Source organism: Puma concolor, chromosome E1 (genome assembly GCF_028749965.1).
Source record: "Puma concolor isolate L17-30 chromosome E1, mPumCon1.1.hap2, whole genome shotgun sequence".
Classification (NCBI taxonomy): Eukaryota; Metazoa; Chordata; class Mammalia; order Carnivora; family Felidae; genus Puma; species Puma concolor.
In genome coordinates this window covers 2802738-2821914 of record NC_141680.1, presented here as the reverse complement: position 1 = coordinate 2821914, position 19177 = coordinate 2802738, and the positions used below count along the sequence as shown (strand labels likewise).

Genomic DNA, 19177 nt, shown 5'->3' with positions numbered 1-19177 from the left:
TCACGGTTTGTGAGTTCGAGCCCCGCATCGAGCTCTGTGCTGACAGCTGGGAGCCTGGAGCCTGCTTCCGATTCTGTGTCTCCTCTCTCTGCCCCTCCCCTGCTCACGCTCTGTCTCTCTCAAAAATAAATAAATATTAAAAAAGGAGAAAGAGAAACCAAAGGAACCTAGCATGCATCCTAAAAATGATACAAATTGTTGAAAAAGAAAGCAAACTTGGTTGAAAGGGTAAAATCCAAAGTAGGAGGTTATTTTTTTTTATGTTTTTATTTTATTTTTGAGAGAAAGAGCGTGAGCGGGAGGGGCAGAAAGAGAGGGAGACACAGAAGCCGAAGCAGGCTCCAGGCTCTGAGCTGTCAGCATAGAGCCTGACGCGGGGCTGGAACTCACAGAATGCAAGAAAGATCATGACCTGAGCTGGAGTTGGACGCTCAACTAACTGAGCCATCCAGGCACCCCCAAAAGCAGGAGTTTAGAAAAAAGATAAATTTATAAAAGGAAAAGAAGGGGCTCCTGGCTGGCTCAGTCAGAACATGTGACTCTTGATCTCGGGGTTATGAGTTCGAGCCCCACGTTGGGCGTAGAGTTTACTTAAAAATGAAATAATAATAATAATTTTAAAAAACTCAAGGGCTTGTTGAAAACACAGCAAGGACCATTGATTGGTCCAATGCAACTTAAACTATTCTGTGCCACAGGAAAAGAATGAAATCTCCAATTTATGTAAAGTTGTGGTTTCATTAATATAAAACCTGATAATAAAGACTGTAAAAACCTAGAAGCTAAATTAACTTAGAAGCAAAACTCTCAACATAGTATCAGAATACATTGATGAATTAAAAGAAGACTAACGCTGTAAGTAAAGGTTCATTCCGGGGGCACAAAGTTGATTTTGTAGAGAAAGCTATCAACATAATTCGTGACATTAACAAATTAAGGAAGAAAAATATGATCCTGTCGAGAAATGCTGAAAGGAATTTGATTAAATGTCAGCATCCATTGCTTCAAAAAAAATTAAGAATACAAGGAGATATCCTAATGGCTAAGCACTAAGAGAATTTCAATTAAAGAACCATACAGGGATGCACACGGCCAATGTTACAATGCATTCAAGAGGATCAAAGAAAGAAAGAAAACAACACTGATTAAGTATCTCTTTGCCTTTTTGATCATAGGACCATGCGCCTAAGCACTCTAGAGACCATAATAAACAACTCTTGGAGTTAGAATTCAATAAGGTAGATAGTAGATAAATATTTTTTATCTTCTCAAAAAGTCACAGAGAGGGGAACCAGGCTGGCTCAGAACAGCACAAACACTTGACCTCAGGGTCGTGAGTTCAAGCCCATGTTGGGCGTAGAGATTACCTTTTTGAAAAGTAAATAAATAAATGTTTTAAACATCTCGGGGTCATGAGTTTGAGCCCTGTGTCGGATGTAGAGATTACAAAAAAAAAAAAAAAAAAAAAAAAGGATGGAGGGAAACCTACTTACTTTCCTAGGTAACAGAAAACACACTTAAAACGACCAAAATCAAATGAATATAGCTTGGCGTATGGGGCACCCGCATGGCTCGGTTGGTTGAGAGTCTGGCTCTCGATTTCGGCTCAGGTTGTGATCTCACAGTTCATGAGTTTGAGCCCCGCGTCGGGCTCAGTGCTGATAGCGTGGACCCTGCTTGGGATTCTCTCTCTCCCTCCCTCTCTGCCCCTCCCCTGCTCACTCCCCTGTCTCTCTCTCTTTCAAAATAAATGATAAACATTAAAAAAAAAAAATTTTTTTTTTCCCCTTGGAGCTCCTGGATGGCTGAGTCAGTTGAGCATACGACTTCAGCTCAGGTCATGATCTCACAGTTCATGAGTTCAAGCCCCACATTGGGCTCTGTGCTGACAGCTCGGAGCCTGGGGCCTGTTTCGGATTCTGTGTCTCCCTCTCTCTCCGCCCCTCACCCACTCGCGTTCTGTCTCTGTCTCTCTCAAAAATAAATAAACATTGAAAAAAATTTTAATAAACTAAATAAATCAATAAATAAATATATACATTTGAGCTCTACCAGGTGACGTAACGGCACAAGAAAATGTATTGAGTGAAAAACAGTGAAATGCACAAAAGTGGGTATGATAGGATCCAGTTCCGGCATGATAACGAGCAAACCCCAGCAGGTTGTGCGCGTGCATTCGCGTGTGCGTATACAACTCATTCGTGATGAAATCGTGTATACGGATGCTTGTGCAATAAAGCTATCTTGCAAGGCAAATCCTAACTCGTTGCAAGCAAACCAACAAAAATAAAGCCCAAGAAAATAAAAAGTAGCTCTAAACCCATCCACGTATGTCACAGTAAACACCATTCTGTGCACCTGTCTGTCCCTTTGTTTTTTTTTTTTTTTTTTCCTACGCTTGTGTGTATACTTTCACCCCCAATCAGGGTCCTAACGGTTCACATTGTTTTTTGAGATCTGTTTCTTCCGGTCCACTTTCCCCATGTCCCAGGGCATTTGCTGAGGCTGTTCTCTCTCCCCAACCACCCCACCCTTTAAGGCTCTAAGAAACCTGCCATTGGAAGCCCCGGAGTAGAAAGAAAGCCCGTTGACCGCTCTGAATATTCTCCTCACTGGCTTTCTCCCCTCCCTGGAGGCACGTTTAGGTCTACCTGGCAGGAGAGTTTCTCGTGTGTTCCTCACCTCTCCTGTTAAACTGGGGAGCTCCTTGGGAGCAGGAAGTCTGTCTCTTTCGTAAGTGTATCTTCAAGGCGCCTAGAATGCACACAGTAGGCACTTCGTAAGTATCGCCCAACAAAGGGATGTAGGCTTCCTGCCTCTCTTGCTCTGAGCCGTCTCAAAGACAGTATGAAAGAAGGAGCGATCTGGAAGGTAGATGTTTGGACACTGGATGAAGTCAAAGCTGGGAAGCAGGACCCCCGAGGCCCAGGCGACCCCCAAATCACCCAAATCGCCTCCCTCCCCTTCCCAGAGCTCTTCCGAATGCTCAGAAAGGAACAACCCACACGCAGGGTTCCGTGTGTGATATATATTTATATATATAATTGCTCTCATTCTATTGTACTTTATCCTCTTTTTACAGTAGATCTGACACAGGCATTAAATAACTGCAGAGAGAGACCACTGGGGCGAGGGGAATGCAGGAAAACATGGGGGACCCCAAGGGAAGAGACTCAGATCCAGTGAGAGGGGAGGAGGGAAGGGTCCATCTGAAGGGGGGGGCGGTGTGGAGGCTGCAGGGTCAGAAAAGAAATGGGGAGTTAGAGAGGGCAGAAATGAAGGGCACGATCACTCAAGAACACCAGAGGCCCCTCATGTGACATTCTATGGGCACTACGGGGTCGTTTAAAAACGCCAAGGGGTCCCGAAGGAGATGGGCCGAGAAGTTCAGAGCCTAGACTGGGGGGCTATTGGCAGCGTTTAGGCCGAGAGGCAGAGGAGAGGGGAGGAGCTAGTGATTAGTTGATAACGTGCTAAGAGAAGCCGGGGGGGGGGGGGGGGGGGGGGGGGGGGGGTGGCTCCGGGCCCAGGGGAAGGAGGTGAAACAGTCCCATAGCCAGCTGACGTTTCCAAGGTGGCCACTGGGGACCCAGCCAAAATGGCTGCCCTCCCCCAGCCCTCTGGGGAAAGGGAGCTTGAAGGATATTCTGGGAAAACAAACAGGGAGACAGTGAGCCGTCGGCGGCAAAAAAACAAAGTGGATGTTCAGCCTAGGTCAACCCCATCCCTCCGAGGAGTGCCTGTTTGGGTGACAGGAAGAGAACTTTCAAGAAGAACCAACAGGGACTCCTCTTCCAGACCCTCGTCCCCAGCTCGCGCCAGTCACCCCAGGGTGAGGAGAAAAATGTGCCCGAAGACAGGGAAAAGGCCACCGAGCCACCTCGTCCTCAGTTACAGACAGCTGTCGTTCAGAGGAGGGAACGGGGATGGAGAGGACATGGGGACACCCCTGCCGATGCCGGAGGAGCCGGATAAAGTCAGAAGCCACCAAGACGGTGACGGTGTCGATGAGGCAGAAAGCGTGGGAGAGACAGAGGAAGGTGAATGGAGGGCCACGTTCATGTCTGCAAACCAGGGATGGAAGGAGATGTGGGGGGGGGGGGCAGGGGGGAGGTGGATGAGGGTGAAGGCAGGTGGGCAGGTGGGCGGGCAGGCAGGCATTTTCTATTGCTCTCTGGGGACAGCAGGGGTGGAGACACACTCACAGCTAAACCAGAACCAGAACGGCCCCCAACTCCTCGGGCCGGCCTTCCTGGGATCCTGCCTCCCTGCCTCTGACGGAGCTGGAATCCGGAGGGGAGGGTGGAGACGGGAGGGAAGTCAGGGGACCACAACGGCCATCAGGCTGGGTTCACAAGTAAAGAAAAGGGGCGTGAGGCTCAGACAAGTCATAGCTCTGTTATAAAAAATACCTTTGGGGCGGGTGAGGGAGGGATCAGGCAGGGTCAGGGACATTCCAGAGGCATCCATAGGAAAGAGGCGGGGGCAGGAGGAAGGGGCCTCAGGTTTTGTTGATGCGGAGTTTGAAGGCCACGCGGCCCGCGAACTTGTCCCGCTCATCGTCTGTGGCGATGTTGGCGGCATTGATCCGGCATTCTACGTTCACCTCCACGTTGGGGGTCACGTTCAGGAACTTCACGGCCACCAGGGGCTGCGTGTAGTTCACCTGGGCCAGAGGAGGAGAGCACAGGTCCAGGCCCTTGGCAACTCCAGCCTCCTCCCCAAGGACCCCGCTCCCCGGGAGGAGCCACCGGGCCGGGCCTCCCACGAAACTTACGTGGAACTTTTTGCCATAGTAAGGGAAGTACATGAGGTCGATGCTGCCGTTGGCAGGGAACATGACAAAGTGGCCGAGGTTCTCAGCATCTTCGTCCCGCTGTGGGGGAGCAGGAGGGTAGGGGGAGAGCAGGTTAGGGGTGGCTGGAACCCAGAAGCTCTCCAGACTGCCCTCTACTCTTCCTTCGCCCCAAGTGATTTCTGGCTCCAATCTGCTTCCCTTGGGCTGTGAGTCTGTGTGTGCCTGTGTGCAGGAGGGGCTGTCCTGTCTCTCCGTCAGACTGGGAAGTCCTGAAGGGTGTTAATGACCCTGGAGCCGCCCACTTATCCTCCCACACCACCTTCTTACCCCGGTCTCAGCAATCGGTTTCTGGAGCAGAGCCAAGAGAGAACAGATAAGTGAGTAAGGGCTCGGAAGGAAAGGGAGGGTGTGTGCGTGCGCGTGTGTAAAGGGGGACGGGAAGTTTCTAGAGAGGACAGAGGAGGGGGCCGCAGGGTTCCCAGGACAACTGAGTGGTGGCAGGTGGCCCTAACTACCAGAAACCTAAAAAGAACTGAAGAGCAAGGGGAGACACGGGAGGGGGAGCGGAAGACACGGTGATCAGGGACTGGAGAAGGTGGAAGGGGTCAGGCATAGAAGCAGAGGCCGAGGCTTGGGTGGGCTCAGAGAGGTGGGTGTCTATCCACATGAGAGCATCTAGAGAGAAGCAAGAGTGGTGGGAGCCCCTGGGAGTTGGAGCCACCATGGCACGCCCTCTTACCCCCTTGTCCCTAGAGTGACGGGGCCTCTGATAGCAAAGGAGACAGAAAGACACGAGTGAATTACGTGCAGGCCAAGAAAGGCAAACAGACGGGCAGGTGGACAGGGCCCCACAAACTCACCTTCCCCACACAGGTAACATTCATGCTCTGATTCGCTCCCGCGTAGAAGTTGATGACCTGGAATGAAGAGAGAGGACGAGGAGTTAGAGAAACAAGGTGGCGAAGACACACGTGTCCAGCCTCCCCCCCTCCGCAGAACCTGGCCTCCCATGGCCCCACGCCTCTGGTTCTCGAAGCCGCTCAAACCTCCCCAGATCGCCCCAGTGAAAGGAAGCAACTGCCCGCAGATGATGACCGCAGCCCCCTCCTTCATTCTCCCTGGTGACCAAGGTCACACGTACCCGGTTCATCTTGATGAAGACACAGGGCTGCCCGGTGCTGTAACCATAGTGGGTCGGGTCCCCGATGCCAGAGCAGTCGCCCAGCTGGGTCCGGTTGAACTGGCAGGCACGCTTCGGGTAGTTGAGGACTCCGTTGTCTGGCTGCTCGTAATAGCGCCCAGGGCGGCAGACGTCATTCTTCTGGGCTTGGATGGAATCGTTGTAAGCTAAGGAGGCGGGGGAGAGAGAGGGAGAGAGAGAGAGAGAGAGAGAGTGTCACGGGGCCAATGTCCTGCTTCCAGGGTCCCCCATCGCCTGCCCAAGCCCCTGCACGGCCACATCAGCGGCCCCTCACTCACGCTCCAAAAACTTGTTGAGCTTCTGAACATGTTGGTCCCAGCTTTCAGTGTCACTGACGTTGACAATGACATCAAGATTCTCAGTCTTGGGACGAATCATCAAGCCTGTACCAGACAAGTGGATATACGTATACGTATGCATATCCGACGAGGGACCACACACGGAGGGAGGAAGCCGGACACAGGGAGCAGCAGGGTGATGGACGGGGTGGGGACAAGGGGAGATCTCCTGTGACCCCACAGCACCTTCCCAGATCACAAAGCTCTCAGCTGCGGGAAACGGGAAGGAGGCAGACTTCAAGGACTTCCCCGCACGTGGTAACCGGATCATCAGAAGCCGCATCACTCACCCGGTGTGGTCAGTCGGTCCTGGTACTTGGGGGTATGGTCAGAGACCGTCTGCAGCATGACCCACATGGTGAGGGTGAACATGGCCGTGAGGAAGCCATAGAAGACGAGGTAGAAGAGGAGGATAAAGGCTGCGGGGGAGGAGACAGGGTCAGCGGGTTCCAAGATGACCTCACCTATCCCCGCAGACCCCTCTCCCACTCAGACGTTCTGCACCCGGACGGGTCACGGGGTCTCGGGGACATCTGAGAGCCTGCCCGAGAGCAAAATGAGACGAGCTGGAAGCAGGCCCTGGTGTCTGGCGTCCAGCCATGACCCCCCGCCCCCTCCGGTCCCATCGTGAAGCCCAGCCTCGTGGAGGCCGCAAGAGACCTAACTTCTCGTTGCTGGGCCAACCCCAAGTACAGGCCGCGGTCATTCGGCATCAGATTCCGTTCCCAACTGGTCAACCATTCGCGGCCCTACAAAGGCACAGCACCTGTTACTGCTTCATGGGTCCTCGTGCTTAAAGCTGTCCGGCGCGATGAGTTTCCAAGCTGGCCCTGGCCACCGTTCGCAACCAAACTCTCACCCCGCCCCTCAGAGCGCGGACCCTCACGTTCAGACAGCAAACTCTTCTCTCTCCTGGCGCCCCACGGAAGGGGCACCTTGGACGCAGCTGCCGTCTAGCTACGAAATCTCTCAGAGCCGCCCCGAACCTTCAGCGGTCACCCCACCCCCCAGTTCACGCACAGCACCCGGGGAGAGGCGGTTGAGCAAAGGTAGAATGTCCCGGAGGCTTCCGGGCGGGGAGCAGGTCCTTGCTGCATGTGACATGTAACCCCGTCACTCCTCAGCCTGAGTGTCTGTTGTTGCCACCACCCAGGAACCCCCGTCCTTCTATCTCAGACGACACTGTCCCCATGAAGCTTCTCCAGGTTTCCCCGAGCCATCACGGATCCCTTCAACCCCAGGGACTGGACTCCCCAGTTTCCTGAAGGCGAGGACTGCCCTGGTGGGTGGGCTGATGGGAACAGTGTTCAACCGGTGTGGAGGAAATGTAGCTTGTGTCACAACAGGGTCCCCTATGCTTGACCTCCCAAGCTTAACAATCCCTTTTGGAAGAATGCCACCCTTCACCTGCACTCAAGCCCAGCACCAGACCCTCGCCTGGGGACAACTCCCTCTACACCCGAGTCTCGCAGTCCCGCTGTGGGTTGGGAAGGTCTGGACACTCTGCCGGATGATGTATGCGCACGTCTCACCACTGGTGACCACTCCTCCCTCCGCCTGCGACATCGGAGCCGAACATCCAACCTCCAAGACCTCCCAGGGCCACCCCTCTCCAACAGCCCCCCACCCACAAAGCAGCCACAGAGAAAGCTCCAAACAGCAGCGGGATACTGACAACTTCCGCTGTGAAGAGCACCCCCCCCCGCGGTCCCCCCCACCTCTCCAAGACCCGCCCCCTCATGAATGTTCCCAGGGTCCAGGGGATGGGCACGAGCTAAAAATAGACGCGCTTGGCGAGCTAGTGAGAGCCAGAGGGAGGGAAGGGGCGCTCTTCTGGGGAAGGGGGGGGCGGCCGTGTGCAGCGGACCTGCCCGGAGAGGGAGCGGCAGCGCCGCGGCGCGGACACGCGCGCAGAGCCCGCGACCCCCCGCGCGAGGGGGCTCCGCGGGGGGCGGGAAGGCGGCAGTGACCTACTTTCTCCGCCTCCGCAGCGGCCGGCCGGGGAGATTAGACCGGCGATTCGGCCCCCTCCCAGGCCGGAGCCAGGCAGGGCGGGGGGGTGGGGGGGGAGGGCAGGACGCCGGGGACCCGGGAAGGGAACCGGGGCCGAGCCCGCGGGACCTGGTGCCCCCCCGGGGCGTCGCCCGGAGGACCCCCGCCCCGCCCCGCGCGCGGCCCGCCCTGCGTACCCCAGCTGGTCCCGGTGCGGCCCATGAACTGGTGCGTCCTCGGGTTCCACACGAACTCCTTCCACTCCTCAACCACCTGCCCGCAGCTCTTCGTCTCCTTCTGGATGACCATCTCGGCGGCGGGGGGCGAGTCCCGCGCCGGGCGGGGGGCTGCGGAGAAGCTGGGGTGCGGCGCGCAGAAGCCCCCCCGCCACGCTCCGGAACGCGCGGGGAGCGAAGGCAGCGGGGGCGAGGGAGACCCTCCCCAGATGGGCAGCCGCTGCAAATTCCGGGGTGCACGGCCACGCGCTGCGGGGTGCTGGCAGCGCGGCGTGGGATGCACCGATCCTAGCGCCCCCCCCACCCCGCCCCCGGGCTCCGATGAAAAGGGGGCTGTCAGAGCAGGGGAGGTTAGAAAGAGGAAGGGGTGCGACGCAGCCTCACCCCCCAAACCTTCTAGAAACAAAATGAAAAGGGATGCAAAAACAGACGGCTGCAAAACCCGAGCGAGGCGCAGAAAAAATAGGGGTGCAAGGAGGCAAGGGAGGGGTGGGGGAGGGGGCTGCCCCGAAATCCAAGATGCAAAGAGGCCGTGGGGAGGCACCGGGTGGCCGCTCAAGGCTCTTCCGCCAAGCGGAGACCGCCACACCAGTGGTGGCTCGGCCGCGGGGGTGGGGCAGAGACGCGCAATTGGGGGACAGCCAGGGATGGGGGTCCCCCAGGCGGAGGCTCCGCTCCTCAGCAGTGCGGGGCCGGCGGGCTCGGCACGCAGTCTTTATACTCGGCGGCGGTGGGGGGCCCGCCCCCTTCCCACCCCCAGAGGCCCCGCCTCCTCGCCGCTGGCCCGGGCGACCTCATGCATATGCAAATATGGAGAGAGGGATTGGGTCCGCCCCCCTGCCGCCTCTTTAAGACCCGGAGGTCTCTCCCCTCCCCCTAGCCCAGGTACCACACTGGATCAGGTGGAAGAAGGGGATGGAGGGCGTGTCCGGGCGGAGTGGAGGGAAAGGGAACCCCGGAGAGAGACAGAGCTGGAGAGGGAAGCCGATCTTTGCGGCGAAGGCGCCCCAGGCCGGCCGTTGGAGACTAAGATCCGGAGACAGACAGGGCCAAATGTGAGAGGGATAGAGAAAGAGCCAGAGACCAAGAAAAACAGAAGGCACCAGCCAGGGCGCTAGACCCGCCGGGATGGAAGCTAGAACAGGCCACACAGGATGGAGAGAGGCCACCACAGGAGGGAAATTCCCTTTGGGGGAGCCGCTACCAGCTCCCCCCAACACCTCCTTCTCCAATCCCACAGCCCCTGGTTCTCTCCAAGCCTAGGGGCTTCCCCATGTCCCCACCCAACTCTCCCCGTCACCACATCCCTAGCCCCTAGCTTTGCCCGGAGACCCCAGCCGGGATCCAGATCTCCTCAGGTGTTGTGTCTCCCCCCAACCCCCAGGTGTGAACTCCCCCTCCCCATTTGCCCATTGGGGTCCACAGACATGGCCCATTTGAGCACCTGTTGGAGACTTTGTGCAACTCTAGCCCTGGGGAGGCAACCTCGCAGTTCTCACGGGGCTCCAGAGACCCACAGTCTAGTTGGGGGGGGGGGTACAAGAGCCTCTAAAGACCTCGAGTTAAGAATCATGATCTCTCTCTTTTCATCTCTCTTCGGATCTTGTCGCTTTGCCTTGGAGAGGGGTTTCTTCTCCTTCGGCCTCTCACCCAATTTCCTTGGCTGTAGTCCTCACCACTGCCAGGTTCTGACTCTCGCCCTCCTCCTCAAATTCTCTCCCTCCAGCCCAGCTGTACGGACTTGGGGGTCTGTTCAACCAAAGCTCCCACTCAGAATGGCCCATGTGGCTGGTTTGGTGCTTTCACCATCTCGTAACTCTTCATAATTTTATCTTTGAACTTGTAATTTGTGCGTGAAGTCCAACAGGACAATGGAGGACGCGTGTGAGCGAGGAGATATAGGTAACGTGCCATCGTGAGGCCGCCCGGTGTAGAACTCCAGTGGACCCATCGTGCGTGCGAGCTCAGCAAGACTCAGAGTTAAGACACAGCAAGCGTGTTATGCGTCCAGCTGAATGACCTTGAACCCTAGAAGGCGATGGCCTTCTAGAAGACACGGGTGACTGAGGCATCTTTTTCTTCTCCTCCCCTTTCTGGGTCCCGCTGTTTCCTGATTCAGCCAACCACTTCTGCTGACGACGATGACAGGGAAGGAAAGGGAAAAGCTGAGCTGCCCATAATTCCTTTGGCTTCTAGTCCTTCCGTGCTCATTAGTAAGCCGAGGGCAGGAAAAAGTTAATTTTTCTTTATTTCAAACAACGTTAAATAGCAAAAAAAAAAAAAAAAAAAAAAAAAAACAAAAAAAAAAACCACCATGAGAAGTTGAGAAAAGAACCACGGAAGAAATGAAAACATGTTCTCTTTCGGTACCGTGAGCGGCACTTTTTTCCTGCCTTCTGAACAAGGGATCCCACATCTTCGTTTTGGACCGGGTCCTGCAAATTATACAGCGGGCTCTGCTTAGCCCCTTCTACAGCCTCCGGATTAATTTTCTCCAGATACAGTTTTAATTAGGCCACTCCTCAGCTCGAAGGTCTTCACTGGCTTCCTGTCACCCTGTGCAGGACGGAGTCCTGATTCTTTTGTCTAAGCCTCCGGGCATTCCAGTGCCTAGCCCCAGCCTGTGTCCCCAGCCCCCTTTCCCTCTAGGACCCAACTGATCCTCTGCTGGAGCTGAGCCTGACCCGGCCACTCCTAGGACAGGCTGTGCTCACTCCTGACTTCACACCTTTGTCCATTTCATTCCCTTGTCCTGGAAGGCTGCCCACCCTTCAGAGTCCAGCCACAACTCCCATTCATTCATTCAGCGCGTATCTAATGAGCCTTTACTTAGAGCCAGGCACTGTTCTGGTCCCTGTGCTCCTGGGACTCTCATTCCAATAAATGAAAAAAACAAGCAAACAACTAAAACAATGTAGTATCATATTACGCAGAAAAAATAAAACAGGGTGATGTGCCAGAGAGCCCCTGCATGGGCAGGGAGGGCCTTACTGGAGAGCTAACGTTCAGTGTGAGACCCAAGGAACCCAAGGAACCACGGGGAACTGTAGGAGAAGAATCTTCCAGGAGGAGGAAAGTCTAAGTGCAAAAGCTGGGCTTCAATTGAGGGAAAGCAAGATTAACGCAGCAAGAGATCCGAGAGGTAGGCACATCATACAGGTCCTTGTAGGCCAAAGGGCATAGTTTGGATTTTTTTTAAAACGTTTATTTATGTTTGAGAGGGAGAGAGAGAGACAGAGCATGAGCAGGGGAGGGGCAGAGAGAGAGGGAGATACAGAACCTGAGTCAGGCTCCAGGCTCCGAGCTGTCAGCACAGAGCCCGACGCGGGGCCGGAACCCACGAACCGTGAGATCATAATCTGAGCCGAAATCAAGAGTTGGATGCTTAACCCACTGAGCCCCCCGGGCGCCCTGACTCTTATGGTATTTTATCTTTCAACCAGGTTGCAAGCATTTCGAGAACAGGCCTCTGTCTTATATACCCTGTCGTATATACCCTTTATACCCGAGCACTCCACAGAGCTATGGAAAACAGCGTCCGGTTGCCGAATTGGACTTGGACATAGAATGCCTCCTTCTGCTAGAAACTGCGCGGAAGCAACTTGCCCTTTCCTCCATGAGACAAGGAGAATCAAAATGAGCTAGGTCCGATCTGGAGAGATGAGGCCTAGACCCTACCCTCAACACACACAGCCTGGCAGACGCTGGCCTGGGGATGCCCTCCAGACTGCTAGCTCGGTTCTGTCCTGTACACCCTCGGAAAAGAATGAACGCGTCCGTACGTTTCAGGGGAAGGCTGTGGAACCTGCTGTTCCGTGCACATCTTCCCCTGTGAGGGTCAGCATGAGGAGGGGTGTGATGGAGGGAGCATTGCTATTCATCGCAGCATCGGTGTTCACAGGGAAGTTGGCTAAGAAGGAAGGAAGGAACGGGGGCCAAAGAACCAACCTCTTCCCGGAACCCAGTCCTGCCTCCGGCATCTCCAGAAACAAGGGAAGGGAAGAAAAACTCCCACAGCCCCTCTCCCACATCCAGGGTTCTGTCATGAGGTCTGCGTGCCCTGAGCAGAGACAAGAACAAGGAAAGAAGCGGGCTCTAACACACAGATGTGGGTGCGTGTGTGTGTGCGTGGGGGTGGGGGCTTATTATTTAAACGGGGACAGAGCTTCGGTGTTTCAGGATGAAAAGATCCGGAGATGGCCAGTGGTGATGGTTGACCGGAACGGAGAAAACTCGGTTAAAAGAAGGAAAAAGAGAAGAAGCGGGAGGAGGGAGGGAAGAGAGGGAAGCACAGAAGGTGGAGTGAGTGGGTAGACCAGGCCTGGAGGCTGTGGGGTATCCTGCCAAGTTCCGGAAAGGTCCGCAAGGGTGGGGGAGAGCAGGGGACACTGGGCAGGCGCCGTAGGTGCCCTTGGTGGGGGCCTGGCGGGGTCTGTGTCGGAGCAAAGTCAGTCTTAATGAAAGAGTGTAGACAGCTCTGGACGGTAATCAGGAATCCCGGAATCTAGGACAGCCTGGAGACAGAGAGGTTGGGGCACGGTGTCCAGGTGTCCTGGACGGGGTGGGGTGTGGGGACGAGAGAAAAGCCAGCCCCGGGGAAGAATCCTCAGGGACAAAATTCACGAAGCTGCCGCTCAGAACGACCCCTTGATGGGAACCCAGGTGTGTCTGCGCCTTTTAACTCTCCCTCCCCACCCCCCACTGGCTCACACCCGAGGCCCCCACGGGACTGGTTTCTTTTCATTATTCAAGTCTTTGCTCAAGTAACACTGCCTGAGAGAGGCCTTCCCTGACCACCGGCTAAGGCTGTCTGTCGACTGCCGCCCTCTATTACGTTACAAGATATTATTCCCTTTATAGCACTAACCGCCACCTGAAATGATCTTGCTTATTTATTTTTCTTACGGGCCGTCTGCCCCTGCCCACCTCCCCCCTGCCCACCCCCCACCCCCGCCTCCCCGCCAGTGTGAGCTCCACAAAAGCAGGCACCGTGCCTGTCTTTTTCATCCAGGCATCCTCAGCGTCTAGAACAATGCCTGATACGCAGTAGGTCCTCAGTGACTATCGGTCGAATGGACATACCCAATGGCCCAGGTGGGCCCCAAACATGGCCCAGGGGACCAGAGTTGAATCTGGGCTTCCTGGCCATGCTGAGGACGCTCCAAAGGCACTCTGCCTGTGTGGCAGCAGCTGTAGACCAGCAAACTCGAGACTGGGAGGGTCCAAGGAGAAGCCTAGGCTGTCTTCCACCCCAGACACAGTCCTGGAGCCTCCTTACCCTGGGGTCACTTAGGTCCTGGCTGATCCCTGCAGAAGGGGATGACAGGTCCAATGAGTGAGTCACCCTGGCAACAGGGTGACTGGTAGGCAAATCATTTTAAGAAGCCAGGAGGCTGGGACACTGGGATCCCCATGGGTTGGGGGGTTGGGGGATGGGCTAACAGTCCTCGAGAGGAGAGGATGGAGAACAGGTGCCAGGGCTCCCGAGGGTGCCCCAAGTAGGGGTTGGGACACCAAGATTCTGCCGAGGCGACGGGAAGGGGCGGAGGACTGGGTCAGAGATATTCCTGAATCTGTCTGTCTTTCCCAGCTGGGACCAGCATAAACCAGCTCTCCTTGAATGGACTAGAGACGGGTTCGTCTGGGAAGGCAGCAAGGGGACGGAGACAAGACTAGGAGAGATGCCGGCTGCTTCGCCCTCTGCCCCACTCCCTTTTTCCTTCTCCCTGCTGCTTCCGCCCCGGTCCCCAGAACCCCTGCCCCCCTCCCGCTAGGGCTCTCCCATGCCCCCTGCTGCTCCTTCTTTGCACAGCAGTGGCCCGGCTAAGGGAACAGCAGGATTCCATTTCTTCCCTTCCTTCCAGGCCTCTCAGGACCAGCCTCCGCGAGGGGAATGCTAAAGGCCCACAGGCAGGAAATGCTGGGGAAGGAGGGGGCTCCTGGCTCCCAGAAAGTGACCCGTATCTGGTGCGCACATCTGCCTGTCGGTGCTGCTGAACTCCCAGGCTGAGAAGTCACGGCTTCCTCCTCCTCGGGAAGCTTGCCTGGACCCCCAGACTAGGTTAAGGCCCCTGGTCTTCAAGCTTTTACAATTCCCTCTACGGCGCTTATCAGTTTCCGATTATCCACTTACTTGTTAGTCTTTGATGGATGTCTGCCTCCCCGGGGGGACCTTGAGCAGCCAGAGGGCAGGAACGAAGGGGGGGGGAGTTCCTGTTCCATCAGTACAGCCCATCGCTCAGCGCAGTGCCTGGTACATTGCAGATACCCCGTAAAGATGTGTCGAGTGAATGAACGAGTGACATTCGAGGGGATTCTTAGGTGGGGGTTTAGTGGGTGCTGTCCGTGTCGTGTCATTGCCTAGGCTCTGGGGACAGCTGTGAGTCCAGATGTTCTCACTTCTGCTCAGGGCCCGGTCCATGTCCAACTTCTGGCCTTGTGCCCAAAGGCCATCCAAGCAAAAGGAGGCCGAAGAAGCCTCTCCTAGAGGGAGGGGACACAGAGGGGTCATGAGGGCAGCTTGGACCCACAAAGCTCCTCCCCACCCCAGCTCTCTGACCTAAATTTTCTAAAGCACTTCCTCTCACTGGTCCTTTATCCCCTCTCTTCTTGTGGCCTTTTCTTCTAGGCTCCCAGAAGTTTCCTTTCCCTAAAAACATGGCCTTGCCTGTCTTCTCCTCCTCTCCCTCTAGCTGATCCCAACGGCGTGCTGAGGAGTGTGAACATCGCTCTTACCTGGCAGAGCCCCCAGGAAGAGGCGCCCCTGTGGCTGGACCCAGAGGTTGAGGAGGGAGGCAGGATCCAAGAGAGGCAGGGCGAGCATCTCCTTCTTAGGCCTCTGGCTCACGACTACCCCAGACTCGCCCAGCTTCGGCTAAAGAGGGGGTCCCGAGACCAGAGGCAGATCCAGCTGTGGGCCCAACGCAGAGGACAGCACCACTTTCTGCGGAGTGTGTGGGACAGGGACGTGACCGGGGGAGGAAAGAGCAAACCGCCTGGACCCCTGTGGCCCCACGCCCCTTGCTGCCTCAGTCGGGCCTCTGAGCGGTACCTTCTGTCTACCAACCATTTCCGCCCCCTACGTGCTGCCCCAATCTTCCTGGCTTGATGTTCCATAAAACCACACCGATCCCAAGTAAATACGATCCAGATAAAAGCCATTTGTAGGGGCACCTGGCTGGCTCACTCGGTAGAGCATGTGACTCTTGATCTTGGGGTTATAAGTTCAAGCCCCACGTTGGGTGTAGAGATTACTTAAAAATAAAATCTTGGGGTGCCTGGGGAGGCTGAATCCATTGAGCATCCGACTCTTGATTTTGGCTCAGGTCACGATCCCAGGATCGTGGGATCCAGCCCCGCGGTGGGTTCCTCACTGAGCATGGAGCCTGCTTAGGATTCTCTCTCTCCCCCTCTTGGCTCCTCTCCCCCGCTAGCACATGCACATGCTCTCTCTTTCTAAAATAAATAATAAATCTTTAAAAGTAAATAAATAAATAACAAATATAAATAAATAAATGCCATTTGCTTGCTGTGGGCAGTTTTCTTTTTTTTCTTTTTTTTAATATTTATTTTTGAGAGACAGAGAGAGACAGAGACAGAGCATGAGCAGGGGAGGCGCAGAGAGAGAGGGAGACCCAGAATCCGAAGCAGGCTCCGGGCTCCGAGCTGTCAGCACAGAGCCCGACGCGGGGCTCGAACTCACGGACCGTGAGATCATGACCTGAGCCGAAGCCGGACGCTCAACCGCCAGAGCCACCCAGGCGCCCCTGGTCCGTGTCAAGATATGTCCCTACCGTCCACCTTAAGCTTTCCTAATATTGACAGTCTGGGGTCCCCCTTTCCCCCTGCCACTCCCAGGCTCCACTGAATACAGGCAACACCCCCTCTTACTTGATCTTGGAGCTGGAGGCTGAGCCAAGGAGGGTTTTCTGGGGTCCCAAGGGCAAGGAGGTGGCCAAAACCTGCTGCCGGCTGGAGTCCCAGGTCCAGAGAGAAGGCCCAGGGCTCTGCATGAGGCTGGGGGATGTCTGGGGTGGGGGGATGGGTGACCCTTCCTGAGGACTCAAGGAAGGAGGCAAACTAGTGGTGGAAGGAGACAGGGGAAGGCAGACACAGGGCCGGCCATGGAGGGAAAAACCGCCTTTACCTTGGAGACTGAATTCTGCTCGAGTCCCCGGAGGGAAGAATGTGCCAGGCTGGGACTCTGCAGCGCAGCTCCTGAGGCTGCTGGTAAGGGCAGACACCGAGGTCTGGGCCTGTTGGTCCAGCCAATTTTCCCGGCGCAGACAGCCATCCAGGGTGGGGACCAGCTGGAGCCGGTGCAGGGAAGGGAAGATGTGGGGATGTGGCAATCAAGACACGTGAGCCCCTGTCCCAGCCTCTCCACGCTCAGTTTATTCTCCTCTGAGACACAAGCCTTTGGCCTCTCCCACGCAGCTATCGTGCTGTCCCCTCTCCTTTAAGAGTGTGGACTTAGACCCCCGTGGTCCCCTGGGCAGCAACACTTTACCACCTGGGGTGGGTTCCCACCCTTGTGCTGTCGGTTACCGGCAGACGGAGACTGGAGACAGGGAACAACGGTCCCCCCCCCCCCCCCCCCCCCCCCCCGGTGCAATCCTCACGACAGGCTGCACTTTGCCGGCCAGAGGCCCAGAGACCTGTCTCAGGCACAGCACCTCCTCCCCATCCACACTCAGCAGCGGCGAATCCCCGAGGACCGTCCCTTCCACCCGCCGGACGGGGCGAAGCGAAGCTGAATCAGAGGCCCCCGGGGCCTGCCTCCACCGCCTTCTGCGGAGGCAGCCAAGTATGGCAGAACGAACGTGGACTTGTAGAGGCAGCTAGCATCCTGGGCTCACTCAGGACCTGCGCCTCCAATTCCCCTCTGAAAACATGGAGACAAGAATCGCAACTCCACAGCGGTTTTGTTGCGGGTCAAATAAGACGACGGTGGTAAGGGGTTGCCTGGAGACCCGGTTCTGTTCCCCTTCCGCAGGCCCGGACAGAAGGTAGGGTCGGGGGACCAGGTCAAGGGGCTATGTCAACCTCATACTTCCTGATCTTGGTGAAGTCAAAGGTCATGATGGTGATAGGCTCTCGTCCTGAACCACCGCTGAGGTGCACAGCAGGAGGGTCCTGGATCCTCTATCAGAGAGAGAAAATAAACAAGGCAGGAAGACACGCCAGAGACCCAGCGACGAGGGCAGGAGAGACACAGGCTACCGCACGAAGAGGAGAGGAAGGAAGAGGCCAGAGCCGAAGGGTAGCTCATTTCTACGCACACACGGGCTGAGCACCTTGTCCTAATCCTGCACCTGGGTAGAGAGACTGTCTCGGGGCCCGTACCTGGTGGCCGTGAGGTGGCAGTGGCGGCAGCAGCAGCAGCAGCAGCCCCGGCGATGCGGCCAGTGGGCCTCTGCTCTCCATAATCGGCCGCGGTCCTCTCTGTGGCTCAGATCACCCTGGGGAGAATGTGTTGGGGACAGGCAGTTGGTGTTGGGTTAAAGGTTGTCCCCGGGCAGGGGCGGGGTGGAAAGAAGGGGGGCAGGAGACTGGGCACTCACCCTCCGCCCCCTCTGCGGACAAATCGGGGGAGGGACAGGGCTCGTCCACTTATGCTCCCCCTGCTGGGAAAGTGTAGGAGCCAGGACAGATACCCCATTTTCCCCTCTCCTCCTCTAGAGCCTGACCTGGGTCCCCGAAGTCTTTTGCCCACCTGAGGAGGCTGCCTCCCCAGGCCCGAGGTCCAGACGCAGTCCTGCCCTGCACCCCAAGCAGCATCCTCCATCAGAACAACAGCGGAGGGGCGCCTGGGTGGGTGGCTCGGTGGGTTAAGCCTCCGACTTCGGCTCAGGTCCTGATCTCACCATTGGTGAGTTCCAGCCCCACCTGGGGCTCTCTGCTGTCAGCCACGGGCTGTTTGGGATCCTTTGTCTCCCTCTCTCTCTGCTCCTCCCCCGCCTCAAAAATAAATAAACATCACAAATAAATTAAAAGAAGAAGAAGAAAGCAAGCACTACAGCTGAAATGTGGAATACCAAATATCTAGCTGGGTGCCTCTGCACAAGTCCCTCCACCATGGTGCTGTAGTGTCCTTGCTGACAAAATGTGAAAAATAATACCTACTTTACGGGGTGACTGCGAATGACGATTCATGGAGATCATGCAGGCACAGGGCCTGGTATCTGCTCTGAGCTCCTCCCTCACTATCTTCCCAGGCCTCGGAGGCTCGCCTCAGCGGGGAGGTACCGTCCCGGAGGGTGATTTAGTGGCTCCTAAGAAGAGGCCCCGTCCGCCGCTCCTCATTATCTTACCACGTACCGATAGAAATTCATCACCCCCTCCCTGACCCGTGTTGAAATACCACTGTTCCCGAGGGCAGGGCCACTCGGAGCCACTCAAGACCCCTAGGAGACAGCTCTCACAGCTGGAGCAGGGGTGGTGGCGGTGGGGGGGACTCGGGGCCGGGTGGCAGGTGACTTTTGATCCTTGCGGTTTCAACCACAGAGGCTGAAGAGCACCACGGGACGACCAGCACCCAAGCAACCACAGCGAGGGAGCCCACAGTCCAGCCTTGACCCCTGCCCGGGGGCCCAGTCACGGGGCTGGCGGA

At 56.2% G+C, this 19177-nt stretch overlaps 2 protein-coding genes across 5 annotated transcripts; both read right to left on the bottom strand.

The window, feature by feature from the left end:
• Positions 1-3013: 3013 nt before the first annotated feature.
• ATP1B2 (ATPase Na+/K+ transporting subunit beta 2) lies at positions 3014-9268 on the bottom strand. Of its 4 annotated transcripts, none has more exons than XM_086685861.1 (9): positions 8527-9268; positions 6628-6756; positions 6278-6382; positions 5940-6145; positions 5659-5715; positions 5538-5564; positions 5126-5146; positions 4778-4876; positions 3014-4666 (listed from the first exon to the last, which is right to left on the bottom strand). In XM_086685861.1, the coding sequence occupies exons 1-9, from the start codon at positions 8636-8638 to the stop codon at positions 4502-4504; spliced, it is 921 nt and encodes a 306-aa protein (XP_086541987.1). In that variant the 5' UTR covers positions 8639-9268; the 3' UTR covers positions 3014-4501. The 4 variants fall into 4 exon arrangements, with proteins under 4 accessions (XP_086541987.1, XP_086541990.1, XP_086541988.1 ...); XM_086685864.1 differs by lacking the exon at positions 8527-9268 and adding an exon at positions 7104-7307; XM_086685862.1 differs by lacking the exon at positions 5126-5146.
• Positions 9269-14342: 5074 nt separating this feature from the next.
• SHBG (sex hormone binding globulin) lies at positions 14343-19142 on the bottom strand. The gene is given in 10 exon segments (XM_086686532.1): positions 14343-15048; positions 15301-15508; positions 16456-16592; positions 16712-16874; positions 17113-17169; positions 17172-17392; positions 17595-17709; positions 17911-18026; positions 18281-18525; positions 18691-19142. Coding segments are annotated over 8 exon segments (1227 nt in total). The 5' UTR covers positions 17992-18026; positions 18281-18525; positions 18691-19142; the 3' UTR covers positions 14343-14803.
• Between the last annotated feature and the right edge of the window lie 35 nt (positions 19143-19177).

Coding starts and splice junctions, on each gene's coding strand:
- ATP1B2 (XM_086685861.1), bottom strand. CDS start 8,638: ATGGTCATCCAGAAGGAGACGAAGAGCTGCGGGCAGGTGGTTGAGGAG. Junction 5,565..5,658: donor ATGTTACCTGTGTGGGGAAG/GTGAGTTTGTGG, acceptor CTTTGCTATCAG/AGGCCCCGTCACTCTAGGGA. Junction 4,667..4,777: donor ACTATGGCAAAAAGTTCCAC/GTAAGTTTCGTG, acceptor CCTCTGGCCCAG/GTGAACTACACGCAGCCCCT.